Source organism: Dermacentor andersoni, chromosome 11, assembly GCF_023375885.2.
Source record: "Dermacentor andersoni chromosome 11, qqDerAnde1_hic_scaffold, whole genome shotgun sequence".
Classification (NCBI taxonomy): domain Eukaryota; kingdom Metazoa; phylum Arthropoda; class Arachnida; order Ixodida; family Ixodidae; genus Dermacentor; species Dermacentor andersoni.
This window is the reverse complement of record NC_092824.1, coordinates 69,928,310-69,942,911: the sequence shown is the minus strand read 5'-3', so window position 1 is coordinate 69,942,911 and position 14,602 is coordinate 69,928,310. Positions and strand designations below refer to the sequence as shown.

The window sequence follows — 14,602 nt, the reverse complement described above, 5'->3', positions numbered from 1 at the left end:
GAAGCAAGAGTTCTTGAGTAGAGGGATAGTTTGGGAATGCAGGGGTTAATCTGTTTTCCTGGAAGCATCGAGTGATGAGAAAGGTGCTTTTCAATATAATCCGAGATTCCCTGAAACACATTCAGATGTCATTGTCGCCGTCAGCCAAATTTACATTCACTGCAGTCAGCAGTCTGCAGTGATACCGTCTTTGACCCTTCAATGGTCACATTTTTCTCTGGAAATGGCATCCCCCAAGGTCACATTTCTTGTGACTTGAGAAAAAAATAGTTTACAGACAATTACGATACTTCCTAATGCGAGATTTGAGCGCAGCTGCTTAGGTGTTTTGAATTCGCAGTGCATTGAGAATTTGAGTCTCAACGCCAGGTTCCTCTCGGCTGCAGCGCTGACCCTCAGCTCACTTAGTAGCTGTGGCATATGAAGCACTTCCACCGGATGCGTTGCTCATTGTTCAGAAAGAACTGGCAGACACTATTTTGTATTATGATTATTCTGTCACATGGTAATGACAGTGAAGTACGACAGTGTCGAAACTGTGAGTTACAAATTTAACTCAGATTACAAGAAGCTTTGGTGACAACAGCCAATAGATAGAACTATTGATAACATTCGAGAAACTTCTGATACATGCAAGCACATCATGTGTCAAGGGATAATGTTGTAACATTTTTTAGCCAGTGAATACCAGTGACCGACGCGCACTGCTCTGCGCCATCGCATATTGATGCCACAAAGCCCGTCTTGTGTGGCACTACATTTTCATCTCATGCTTTCGCCATACCCTCCTCCTTTGCTTTCTTCCTCGTGCTCTCTTCGCTATCGCTTTCATCCACCGCTGTGCTCCCTGTTCGCTTTCATCCTTTGCTGTGTTCATTTGCTCGGCAACGAGGGACAGCGCCGACGCTCGTCACAGGAATGGATGCTTAACGGGGTCTTGAACTACCCCTTGAGCTTGGTGAAGAAAGATAGTATGCAGATAGCATATGCTGCTGTGAACATTTCAGCCAAGTTTTGCTGTCGTAAGCGGCGCGTCGAGCTCGCAAGCAGAGCACGAAGTCACCTTTTTCTCGAAACGCTCTCTTAACTGAAGCTTACTCCTTCTCTTCTGGTTACGTTATTTCGTAATAAAGCGGATTCCCATACGTGGCTGCTATTGGAATAGCTGACGAGAATTAAGAAGGGTGTTTGGATCAGTGCGCTTCTCCCTACTGTTACTGTGTATATTTATTGACGAAGTTCAATAAACAGGCTGAAGTAAGTGAAGATGTGCTTTCAAATTTTTATGATAATTACATACTTTCGGAAGAAAGCTATTATTGTCTGGTCACTTAAGCTTGGCCATGGCCGCCTGCGTAGGAATTAAACTTTGGCCAACTTTAGCTTATTGGTGTCGTTTCAAAAATGTGCAAGCTGGATGTGGCTACTATCTGTCGGTTAAGCTGGTGACGGACAAAGCTGGTCTGCACCATGTAGCTTGGTCAGACTGCAACGTATGAGTGCGAGCACGCACTGAAGCCCTGTCGTGCACAAAGCAAACGCGCATATGCACTACAGTTGCATGTAGCTGCGGTTTTCTACATAGTTTAGATACCGCGGCCGCCGCGGTGTGCAGCCATAAGTCCACTGGTTGAGTGCCCTGCGGCTTGCTGAAGATAATCGCGTTTGGCTTACATTTGGCACGTTGTAGACGCCAAAATCTGAAGTAGTGGCGTCTACCTTACCATCCAATGTAGAATTTGAACTGCATGCCACGGTGACATCTAGAAGAAGGAGCGTTGTAGGCACTCCCTGCTCTGCCGTAGACTTTGTGGTGCAAGGCATTGAAGAAGCAATAGGAGCATAATGAAGAGGGTGTTTGATTGCCAATAACTCCCTTTCTGCTGAAAACATTCAAGTACGTTTTGCGGCAAAGTAGTTCTGAAATAGCCTATTTTAAGTTCAAACGCATTCTTTGATAAAAAGTGGTTCAGAGCCCCTTTAAGAGCTGCACTTGAAAAACAAGCAAAATAAGCAACAGTGAAGCGACAAAAAATTTGTTTAACCCCACAAGGGACCAATGTTTCATTTTTGATACGCAGAATTTGATGCGTAAGAGCTTATTTAGGTGCTGGAAACCTAATCCAGAGCCCATACCAGCATTTTTGATAAGCTGGAGGGAATTTTCAATTACTAATTAAATAATATTTACTCAATTACGATTTTGCTCTTTTTTTCACACAAATATGCTCTCCATGACGAGAAATAAATGTGAACAAGTTGTTTTAATTTTCTTCGATGTTTAATAGTGTTTGGGCTTTGTGGGTTTAATTTGTGCAGTTTTATACATGTTTTTTTAGTAAATACCTTAACTAGTGTAAATAAATTTATAAAATTGTAATGGAATTTATTTGACTTATGTTTATGTTTTAAATAGGTTTGACATATCTAGAGCCCATATTTTGAAACATTCCACTCCGTTTTCTCACTTATGTCATATGTCGTGCCGAGGGTGTCATCCCAGCGAGGACAGCCGTGCGGCGGCCTTTAAACCAATGGCCAAGAGCCATAAGAATAGAGAATGAATTGCATTGATGGGGAATATGGACTCGGGGACATGTGGCCGTAGCAAAAGCTTGCCACGCTAGCACCCACAAGCAAACAAACTCCGTGGAGCGCACACACCTGTAAAAAAAAAAAAAAAAAGATAAACTTGTAGTAATCAATCGTTACATCACTAGATGAGATTTCATCAAATTATCAGGAGTCCTGCAAAAAGAGATGTGATTGCAAGCCTTCTGGAGAGCCATGCAAGCAAGCATCGTGCGGTAATGCATTGATTAGAAACGAGATAAAAGAATTTCTCGACAGCCCTAACTTGGAATGACATGCGCGCGAACGTTGATTATATAGTGCGCAAGTGGAGGCATTGGCATGCAGCAGTAAACAAGATGAAACAGAACTACTGCCAAACTAGTATAGTGGCAGTCATCGTCGAACGAAGTGAAAAAAAATGGCGTTGCTGGTAGCCAAGGTGCGGCGGGAACAATGAAGTCGCAGAAGTTCACAACACCTCACGAACAATGCTTCATTTCACAAAAAGCAATGTTTTTTCCCGTATGTGAGGTTGCCACCATGCTGTGTGTACAAATTTTCAAACTTCATCACACCGCCTAGGTCTCTGCCATCATCAACTATGCTTTGAATTTTCGGAATATGCGCCGTCGCACTGACAAAACGGGGTTTCGGTGCAAATTTTAAAATGTGGCAATTCGTCCTTCATGTTCTCGTTTCGTAATAAAGCTCTTACCACGAAATCAACAACAATGTATAGTTATGAAAGAGTACTTTGAGCTGATTCAGTGTTTCCTTGGTGTCCTTTAAACAGAGCTCAAACATTTGTCATGGAACACATGTCCCATAAGCTTCTGTGGCCAACTGTACTGCTTACACTCACAGTTCGATCTATCACTTGAGGCAGGCAACATAGATTATAGACGCATATCACAATGACTTCATGATATTAGGTGTATTCTTTTGTAAATTTTAGAATATTGAAATCGAGTTCTCTTGCACAGTTTGCGAGCACTAAATTATTTTTAATATTATATCAGAATCTCTTCTGATCGCACACCTGAATTAAATTTGTGGGAGTGAGAAGTCCGGCTAAATGAGCACACACAACTTCATTGTTATTGAATTTCTTATTTAGCCCAGTGAATATACTCTACGGAGAGGCATTTCATAGAATGACATACCTGCCAACTTTTGCAGTCGTAAAATGCCAGAATTTTAGCGCTCATTTATATTTGGCATATTAATGTGAATATTGTACCATTTTACATTTGCAGATAGATTAGGGTAAAAACAACTTTAAAAAATGACCAATAGAGTCACTGAGTGACTTTTCTTTTTTTGTCCCAGTTTTATTGACCCATTGATTACATAGGCATACTTGTGTGGCAGAGACATCAACTGATAGAACCAATGTATTACAGCAACCGAGTCTTTGACAGCCATTACATCAATATTGCATTAATAAACTTCATAATCGCATAATCTTTAGTATCTTCTTCTTTCTCTTCCACTGCAGTGTTTCCCGAATCCTAAGGTTGGCAGGTCTGCAAATAGCGCAACATATCTTAATCGTGGGTATGCATTACCATAGCTTACAACTTGGAAAGAAATACTTCACCTTGTTTCTTGTTTTCACAGTGCTATTTCACTCTGCAATTGAGTGGTTCTTTGCCTTTAAATGGACCCTGAAACGATTTTGACGATTTTGTACAAACGTACCGAGTCGTTAGACTAGGTCTTCTGATCATTAATTGACGCATCTAAGTGCTCCGCGTAAAGCGTGTAATTTATCATAAGGTTTTAAAAATGTGCATCGCTGCTGATCGCAGCACACTTCTTGGAGGAATTTTCAGCAGCCCCTACCCATATGACGTAAATCACCCAATTGACGTCAGTAGGGTGAGCTATCCAATTGGCTGCCCAGGGTGCGTCATCGATAATTTTTCCACCTTTATGGTGAACAAATTATGTTCGTAATAGTTGGAATGCTAGTTCATTTGTTTCCATAAAAAGAAAGTAACAGAGAGAGAATGCACCAGGACAATTTCACACTACACTTAAGCACTTCCGGCACACAGCAAGCGCCGTCTGCTTGCGTGACAACATGCTCCATTTTGACGAAAGCTCCGCTGTCAGAGTTGGTCTTAGTCTTTTTGCGAGCACTATGATTCGACTTTGTTGCATTGTGGACTGCAAACGTAGCGGCTGGCAATATGTCAAGCTGTAGCATCGTGTCCCTCTGCAAGGCAGCAGACGAGCGGACTGGCTGCAGCGTATCAGACCGCCGCTATGCGATCGGCGCCAGGATTTGCGCGTTTGCAGCCGTCACTTTACACCGAAAGATTACTAACGCAATAGCGTTTCGCTAGTCCGGTATTAAGGTAAACACAAGCGCAAGGAGACAGGGCCTGGCCGTTTGACCGTGTCGTTTCATGGGATGAGCAGAAACGCAAATATGAATGGTCTGCTCGGTGCAGACACCTGGTGGCACAGAGCTCAACCACACATAGTAGCAGTAACGAAATGTATTCTTCTTTGCTGCTGGTGTAAATTTTTCGCAGCACTGTAATGGTCAACTCATTGTTTTTGTAAATGTTTAAAATGTTTTACACTTGGTTAGAGCAATATTAGCACTTTGTTTGGCTGGTTAAGCTCTGCGCCAACAGGTGGCTGGACCATGCAGACCGATCAGGCCGCTCACATATGTCTATGCTAAAGTTCCTTCATCAGCTTGAGTTTATGTCTCCAGCTATCCGTCAAAACGCCTGGCTAGCCTGTGCTTACCAGAATACCAGACACATTCGGCGCTGCGACAGAATGCTCGCAACGCATACTACTTTGATAGCTCTCGCTTGGGGTCGACTATCAATCAGCTGGCGGAGAGTTTGGAGATGCTTCACGCGCGCGCTCGTAGAGAACTGGAAGTTGACGACACGACGTGCCATCATGACGCACAGCCAGTGGAGGCAGAGCTTAGCCTTGATCACTCGGCGAACGAGTTGAGGAGAAAATGCATGACTATGGAGAAGGGTAACTTGTAATCCTCCGTAGCTCTCTTGATATGAGATGTTTCACACAAATTGTGTTACGAATGATTAACTTTAGCTGTACCCTATACGTCTACAAAATTTGTCCGAACCGTTTCAAGGGCCCTTTAATGTTCTATGAGAAAATTTGAAAAATTGTGAAGATAATGCTTGGTAACTGATTAGGAGCTTGAATAGCTTTTATTGGAATTTCCTGCATGCAGAACAGCTAAAGCAGGGTGCACTTTGATAACATGAGTGCTAATTGGGTATCAAGGTTATCTGTCTGACTGAATTGTATCAAAATGTTCTGAATGAACATTTCTACCTGTATAAAAGAATGAATAATGCATGCAAAGAAAGTGGGGGATCAATTGGAGTTTTAAGATGGGATAATGGTGGGTAATTTGAGTTTAAATTTGCTTTTATTGGTATTCACTCGACGCTAATAGCACGAGAGACAGGGACAAACAAAGAAAGACACAAACACACAGCGCTGCATGTGCGTTTTTTTCTTCACTTGTCCGTGACTCTCGTGCTGTTTAAACAACAGTCCAAGAAAACTTGCATTACTCTTGTCTTTCTAGTTTTCTCATGTGTTCAGTAACTTACATGTGACAGGAATGCTTTGTTATTTTTTTGGTCTTGCTTGTCTTTGTCAACTAGCCACCAAAGATCAAGGCTTTAGTTAAAACACTCTTCATTCATCAGAAATCAGTCATGCTTGTAGAGCAACCCCAGAGCCACTTGAACAGGAGATGAACGAGTATGTCGCATGCTAAAACTGTTAGTAACAGTTCATTACTGTTAGTGCAATTACTTTCTAAAGCAGCTGATTAGCTATTAAAGAGGTGAGATCAGTGATGCAGCTAGATCATAACTTACCTTGGTGGTTAGGGCACGTAAATTATTTATAGTAACTCCAAGCAAACTGCAGCTGCACTATTTGGTCTTCATGGATTTGCACACAGTCACACACATATGACAAAATGAGCATGGGTTAAAAAAAAAAATCACCAGCTGTGCTGACTGGTGTTCAACTTTATTTCACACATGTTGCTAAATTTTGTTGCAAGTCATTAGAATTCTCACTTGAACGCTCTAATGAATAAAAGTAGGCGGTTTGAAACACTTCGATATTGGCAAATGTGGCATTAAGCATTTACCAAAACGTTTTACAAACAGATTTTACCTGCAAGACTAAAGGGCTTTACTAATATATTCGCAAAACAATGGATGATGACAGCTGAAATTCTCCATTTGGCCTTCAGATTGTAAGGGGAAAAATCCAGCATGGAGCAAAAGAATATAAGTAACCTGATTTTCAGCATGAAAGCACACTTAGTATAGGTTACATGTGCATATTTTATAGCACTTAGTGCTGGTGAAAAAAAACTAAATTCTGCAACACGTGCTTAGTGACGTTAACACACTCATGAAAATTGCGCCCTACGTAGTACTACAGCCAATTTAAACCACATACTTATAGGTTTTTAATAATGAAGTGCATTCTAGAAAGCTGTTTTCGAAGCAACTTACTGAACTTTGAAGTCGCTAAAATGTCACCACATTGTTCTGTCATGTCGCTAAATAGAGAAACTTGTTGACAGGCAAAAATGTTGCTAAATGAAGTGAAAAAAGCTGAAAAATGGCAACACTGGTACTGATAGCATCGATATATAAATTTATCACTTGAATAATGCTTTTCAATCACTGGAAAAGAAAAAAAAAAAATTTGTAATCTGAGGAATTGCAACACGTAATGTTTCCATGCCTTCCTTAAGGAGAGATGTAGGTCTTCAACTGAAAGATTTTAAGATCTTTATTCTTCGAGGTATGGTGCTTGAAACATGAACATATATGTAATGTTATGTGCTTGTTTCAGATGTAAGGTGAATTTTTTATTTATCCCCTTTGGTTCTAATTTTATGCAAATGTCGTTTAATTATTTTCTGCAGAAGTTGTGATGCTTAGATTTTGTTAAATAGGGTATTAATGGGTTCTGCATGATTCAAGGAATGTCATAAGACTAACCTTTTTGCTCTGCCTTATCTACAACACGAAGTACAAGATTTTGAAGTAGAAACTTGAGTTTTTCTGAGACTTTAAAGTCCTGCAACTTGTGTTCTAGGTAAGGCAGAGCAATAAGGTTGATCTTAAGGCATTCCTTGAATTATACAGAAGCCATTAATACCCTATTTAGTGAAATATAAGCATAGGCTATTTTGGAAATCTTTGCAGAAAATAATTAAAGGCAGCTCACATAAAATTAGAACCACAGTAGAAAAACAAAAATTGACTGCATATTCAGAATAAGCACATATCATTATATATGTACAATCTTCAGCACCATATCTTGAAGGTTATATTTTTTTGTAGAACCCACTAGTCACTTTCACACTACTATTTAATGTGAGACTTGTGTACATGGCATGCTTCTGTGGGTCTGGAAAAAATATCTGAAAATATCTGTACTTGCTTTACATAACAAAATAATGTTGCAGTCTGGCAGCAGTGGAGAAGACAGCATAATATGTGCTGCTACATTAATTAATAGTTATAGGTGAGTCTGGTTTTGTTTAGTGTTGAATGCTTGGCTTATTCGTCATCGTGCAGTCACACCAGTGGTAATTTAGTAAAGTGCAATGTCGAAAGTTGACAACATTTTTAAGTGAAAATCTCACAGGCTTGTTTACAAGCTAACAATTTTTGTTGACCATTCTGTGGAAGGTCCCTTTACATCAGAAGTGGGCAACACTGGTCGAAATGTCCTCGATGCATTTCCATCACTTTTAACCCTTTCTGGTCCAGTCATTCTTCTAGGAATTGAAATGCTTTAGTGAATATCTGAAATTGAGAAAAAGAGCAGCAGAACTAATCTGGAAATCTGAATGTCAGCAACTCCAAAGTATACTTATCTTGTCAATATTGTGCTGCAGATAAACATGATTCTCCCTGACATGTCGCAAAAGTCCACGAGTCGAATCAAGCTGAGGCTAGGCCTCAATGGTGTGTTCATTTGCCTTGAGTTGCTCAAAAATGGTCTTCAAATATTTCGTGGCCCTACTTGACAGCATTAAAAAAAAACATGCACTGCCTCCAACACCTTGACCTGATATTTATGAGAAAAGCCTTTGATACGTTGTTGAAAACTGCAATGAAAATGTTTTCTTTAATTTTGCCCAGCTTTTCTCATTCAAATACATGGCATATAAATTTCTCACTCCAGTGATAAAATTCGGACCAAGAAGGGTGAAGTCAGCTCTCATTTACATTCTCAACTTTTCTCTCTCTCTCACTGGTCTTCAAGGCAACAAGGGAAGCTCACAATGAATAACAGTGCAGTACCAACAACAACCAGTGGAGTTGCAGTTTCATTAGTTTTGATTCTTCCAGAGCAAGTGTAGGAGTCTGCCAAATTTCTCCCAAACGGCACGCACTTGGAAAGAGCCCCTGAAAGCATAGGCGGGGAGACATTGAAGTTGACTCTTAAAACAACCTCCGAGACTTCGAAAAAGGCTTACAGAAAAATGCTCTCCCGAGTGTCAACTTCAAAGTCAAGCAACCTTGACCTAAGATAAGACAGGGCAATATGGTTGGTCTTATTGGGTTCCTTGAATCATGCAGAAGCTGCTCATAGCTCGTTTAGCAAAACTTGAGAAACTGATTTTTTGAAACCTTTCTTAAGAATTGAGTATAAAAGAACTTTGCGTAATAATAGAACCAAATCACATCAACAAACATAAAGCTCATATTTCAAAATAAGCACATTAAATTACATATATCATAAGATCACCGTAGGATAATAGAGATTAAAAAAAAAACAAAACTTAGTTGCATACTTAAAGGGGTCCTGAACCACTCCTTGGACTCGGTGAAAAAGAACACAGTCTGTGAATAGCGTACGTTGCTGTAAATATTGCAGCCAAATTTTGCAATCGCGCGCCGCTCATGGAGCTCGCAAGCAGAGCCAAACGTGCTCTTTTCAGCAGAAGCCTTCTCCTCACTCTTTTCGGGCTGCCATGTTTTGTCATATAGCAGATTCCTATATGCGGTTGCTATTATTAGCAAGTAGATGACATCACTCAAGTGCTTTTGGATCAGCGTGCTTCTTGTTACAATGTATATTTATTGATGCAGTAAGTGAAAATATGCATTTCGAATTTCACTGAGAATGACCTAGTTCCAGGAATACGACCATTGTACTCTTGCCGACTATCGTCTGCCAACACTTGGCCGCACCCGTCCACGTAGGAATGAAACTTTGGCCACACTACTTATCAGTGTCATAGCCGCCAGGTCTCACTAATTTCCATTAGTTTTCAACGCTCAGCTAGCCTTGAACCATGTGAAACCTAAGATCAGACCACACGTACGCTTTCCAGCGTGTGCTCACTCCTGGCCGCTCCTGGGGAACTCCTCGGGAACTCCTGGCCTTGGGGAACTCCGCTTCGTATTGAGCTATGGTGCAAAATACACATCTCAGATGTGGCTGCTATCCATTGGTCAAACTTCTGCAGGACAAAGCCAGTGCGCACCGCATAGCACGGCCAGACTTGAGCACAGGAACACGAGCATGCCCTCCAGCCCTGTTGTGCGCATAGTCAGTCACTGCAGTTGCGTGCAGGTGCATCTGCAGCGTAGCATAGATACGGCAGCTGCTGTGAGCTGCCGCGACGAGCACACTCGCTGCAGCTTGCCCAGAACATCTGTATGCTTTGATTGGTATTTGTGGGTGGTGTGTCGAGGCTCGACCATCATGGTCGAGGCTCGTTACGTTAAGAGTCCTTTCAATGCAAGTCCTGAGTGCGGCATCCATCACTCAGTCGATGTGTGCTGTACTTAGCGATGTACGGAAATTGTGTGATTTCTGTAGAGATAGGTGCGAAAGGAAATGTGCCACTTGGTGCGAGACCACACTCAAGTAGCTATCTAGCGCACTGTAGAAGAGGAAAGGGGTGAGACACCGTGAACTCAACCGTGAGCCGAGTGATAGCCTCCGAGGTCGGTGCGTCGTAAGGTACCAAAATCGATAGTGGCATCCATGTGAACATCCAAAATCATAATTGAACTGTGCGCCATGGCAATGAGTGTTGTGGGCACCACCCTGCTTCCCCATAGCTTTTGCAGTCAAAGGCATTGAAGGCGTGAAGGGTATCATAGGCGATTTTTTATTGCCAATAACTTCTCTTCTGCTACACGGATTGAAGTACTTTTTGCTGCAAAGTATTTCTGAAATAGTCTATCTTACCGTCAGGTGCGTTTCTCGACTTCGACAAAAAGTGGTTCTGGACCATTTTTTAACTTCTCCCCTACCTAGAAATGTAAGATGTAAGCTATATAGGTTGGTTGAAATCGTACCACATTTTATCTGTGTGAACTTGTACTGAACTACTACTCTTTTGAAAAAATGTGTTTGTGCTGTGCCAGTTCTCCATGTCCCTTCCTCTTCACTTTTTCAGCTCTATGAGCAGCTGCAGTCGCAGATAACCTACCTGAACTCTCTGAAGAAGCCTACGATGCAGCAGAAGCTCCTGCTGCAGCAAATGCTCTCCATCGAGGAGAAGCTGCGTGATTCCAACAAGCCGCAAGTGAGCTCCTCGTCCAATGACACCACCACAGCAGCCGCGGTGCCCACATCACACGCACACTGCATGCAGCGGCATGAAGTCAAGCCAACCGTCGTTTCGGTGAGCCAGTTATCTTTTTTACTTCTCGCAGCTCTATGTGCAGGCAGTGCTTCTGGAAGCATGCTGTCTGGAAGCATTCTCTCTCTCTCTCTCGGTGCGTGTGTGTGAAGTGAGGGAGTGAGAGAAGAGCAGGAAATTACTATGATGTCATTTTCATAAGCAACAGTACTAATCAACTGGCAGCCTGTACAGTTAACTGTACTGCTGCGGCCAACAGTACAAGTCAGTTAACTGGCAACAAATATTCGAAGACTGCTCCTGCTTTTAGACAAGATGCAGTGGAAATGCTATTGTTAAATCTACCCAATACCATGATGGTAACATGGAATTGTGTTAAAAGAAATTTTGAAGCAGAACTATTTTGCCTGAGAGCTCTGTCAATTTCACCTGTAACATTGATTACTGAGAGCAATAACAATGCCACACTGCAAACAAATGTGTGGCACTATAGGGAAGGAAAAAAAGAAAAGACAGGACGACAAAGAGCACAGAGAACAGAAAAACTAGCAATGAGTATGGCTTCGGCGGCAGTAAAGTAAATGTTTGGTTGCATGCATGAATGTTTGCAAGGTGGTTGTGGGCTTCAGTGTTCGTACGACACTTGAAAAACCATTAAAAATGAAGGCTGCCGTGACAATCATATTTGGGCACAACGCAGTGTTGTAGGTTACGTCAGAAGTGATACGCAGTTGAACTGTGCTTGGGGTTCATTTCCCCAGTTCCTTACAGATGCAGTAAGGAAGTTGGCTTTTGTTTGTGATGCACTAGGTGGTAGGTTTTCATGATCTTCCGTTGATGAAATCATTGCAGTCTATTCTTTTTTATTTTCCCTGTGAAAGCTTCACTGGTAGCAAGGAATGGCTGACTAAAGTTTGTTGTCAGAGTCGTTCTGCTTTAAAGAATGCTCACATGACATCTTGGACTTGCTGGTCCCCTAAACTCTTGAAAAGTGCTGGCACGCATCAGATCACTTTAAGCAACTTACTGTAATACTTGTTTCTATGAACCAGTTTTGGTTTCGGTAAATGGGAAGTGGAGGTGTCATTATGTCACGAACGTTGGCTCATTCCATTTCTGTAATTGCTGGCGCTTCTTGGTTGTTCTTGTCGAGCAGCACCCGATTCCTGCTGCGGCCACCATAATAACAGCGAAGCCATCTGCGGTGACGACGGTTCAAGTGCCCACAATCACTGTTGCCACGACAACGAGGACTAACAGCCGTACCGCACACCACAAGGTCAACCATGCCGATGTCAAGCCTAAGGCTTCCATTCTGCATGCTGGGAACACAGCATCTATAATCGCCACGCAAAAGGCCATCACCTCCCACTCCGTAAGTATTGTTGTCTTAGTCATTACTGAGCGAGGTGCTTGGCACAGGACACGTGTCATTCATGCGAGAAACTTGTTTTCGACTCCAGGAAAGCATATACATTGGATAGCAGTGGCTTTTTTTTTTCCCCTTGCTTTTACAGGCGCTTGTAGTTTGTCTTGCTATAGTTTCGCCTTGCGCCTCCTCAACAAATATGCTGCACACACTCAACTTTATGCAGTCGACTAAAAGGAACAGGCTAGATGAGAACTATGCCACCGCGCCACAGGGTTTCAGTGTGTCAGTTTTTATTATACAAGGTTTGGGTGTGGCAATTTTTATTATACATAGTGTAGCACAAATGCATTCTGCTCATCATAGGGACTTGTGGCAATCTAGCCAGCATTAGGCTGGTCTTGCAGGGAACTGCTAGTAGGTTGAACTTGTCACGTTTCTCCTATTTACTGCTATATAACATACTGCCCGAGTGCGCTGCATGGTGCGGCAGCATAAAAACACAATGGTGGTGGTATTAGTGCAGTGTTGATACAACTGAGGTTGCACTGTCAGTTCAACGATGGTGCAACCTGACTGCTGCTAGGAGAACACAGGAACTCAAACATGTTTTCAAGTGCTGTGTAATCACATCCCCACCCATGGCTCAGAAAGTAGAGCTTGGAGCTTTTGCTGATTTCTATTACTACGCATAACCGCTGCTGCTGCTACTGCTGCTGTTCAAGAGTGGTGACCCCTGCCTGCTGAGCATCCTTTGCTGCTGCTTGGCAGGGGAAGCCATTGGCTGCTTCTAACCTTTGGCTCTTGCGTCTTTTGCTCTCTGTCCCCCCCCCCCCCCCCTTACCTCCTTGCCTCTCTGCCCCACCCTTTTGCTGGCTTGCTGGTTGCCGCAGGGACCGGTGCGAATAATAGCCACTGCACCGACCACCACAAGCGCTGCTTGTGCCTCTTCTACCTGTTCCTCCGCTCCTTGCTCTTCTGCGTCGGTGCTGAGTGTGCCGCTGGCATCGGCTTCCCCACTGCTGTCTTCAGCAAGTGTGGCACCCGTGTCGTCTGCGTCACTGGTGTCAAGTGTACCACTGGTCTCTGCTGCGCCATTGGCATCTAGTGGGCCCATGTTATCAACTGCATCATTGGCATCGTCGAGCATAACACCCGTCTCGAGCGCCCCTTTGGTGCCCAGCTTGCCTGTGGCATCAAATGCACCACTGGTGTCAAGCATACCACCTGTCTCAACTGCCCCAGCGCTGGTGCCAAACATACCAGTGGTGTCTTGTGCGCCATCAGCACCTGCTGCACCTCTGGTGTCGAACATGCCAGTAGTATCATGCAATCTGCCAGCACCTACTGCACCTCTGGCAAGCATGCCGGTGGTGTCATGCGTTTCATCAGCACCTTCTCCGTCGTCGAACACCTTAGTGGTGTCGTGCGCTCCATCATCGCATACTGCACCTCTGGTGCCGAACATGCCGGTGGTGTCATCATGCATTCCATTGGCACACACTGCACCTATGGTGTCTAAAATGCCAGTGGTGTCATGCGCTCCATCAGTACCTACCGCACCTCTGGTGTCAAGCAAGCCGTTGGTATCATGCTTACCTCCAGTATCCACATCAGCATTGGTTTCAAGCATACCACAGGTGTCAGCGGCAATATCAGTGTCTAGTGCATCGCATATTTCTGGTACGCTGTTGGTGTCGACGGCAGCACTAATGTCAAGTCCATCGCTGTTGGCATCAAGTACACCGTTGATGTCATCTGCACCACTAGTATCAACAGCACACCTGGTGTCTTCTGCACCACTGATGTCCACAACACCTATGGCATCAACTGCACCTATGGTGTCTTATGCATCCCTAGTGTCCAGTGCACCAGTGGTGTCAACAGCTCCAATTATGGCGCCAAGCACGACTGACATGCCGTCAGTGGCCTCACATCTACGTGTAAGTTTTCATTCTGGCTTGCGGAGCACGAGAACTGCGAAGAAGATTGCTTTTTCTCGC

General features: G+C 43.2%; 1 protein-coding gene and 1 long non-coding RNA gene across 3 annotated transcripts in view; one reads left to right on the top strand and one right to left on the bottom strand.

The window, feature by feature from the left end:
• Positions 1 to 14,602, top strand: part of LOC126518085 (uncharacterized) — a 55,098-nt gene that overhangs the window by 19,900 nt on the left and 20,596 nt on the right. For both annotated transcript variants that reach the window (XM_072285587.1, XM_072285588.1), the window contains 2 exons: positions 11,045 to 11,272; positions 12,387 to 12,605. In XM_072285587.1, coding sequence (XP_072141688.1) covers positions 11,045 to 11,272; positions 12,387 to 12,605 — 447 coding nt within the window. The remainder of the gene's footprint in view (positions 1 to 11,044; positions 11,273 to 12,386; positions 12,606 to 14,602) is intronic.
• On the bottom strand, positions 2,671 to 11,160 carry LOC126518100 (uncharacterized). The gene is made up of 4 exons (XR_008609665.2): positions 11,078 to 11,160; positions 8,300 to 8,429; positions 4,175 to 4,241; positions 2,671 to 4,100 (listed from the first exon to the last, which is right to left on the bottom strand). It is a non-coding gene; the product is annotated as an uncharacterized lncRNA (long non-coding RNA).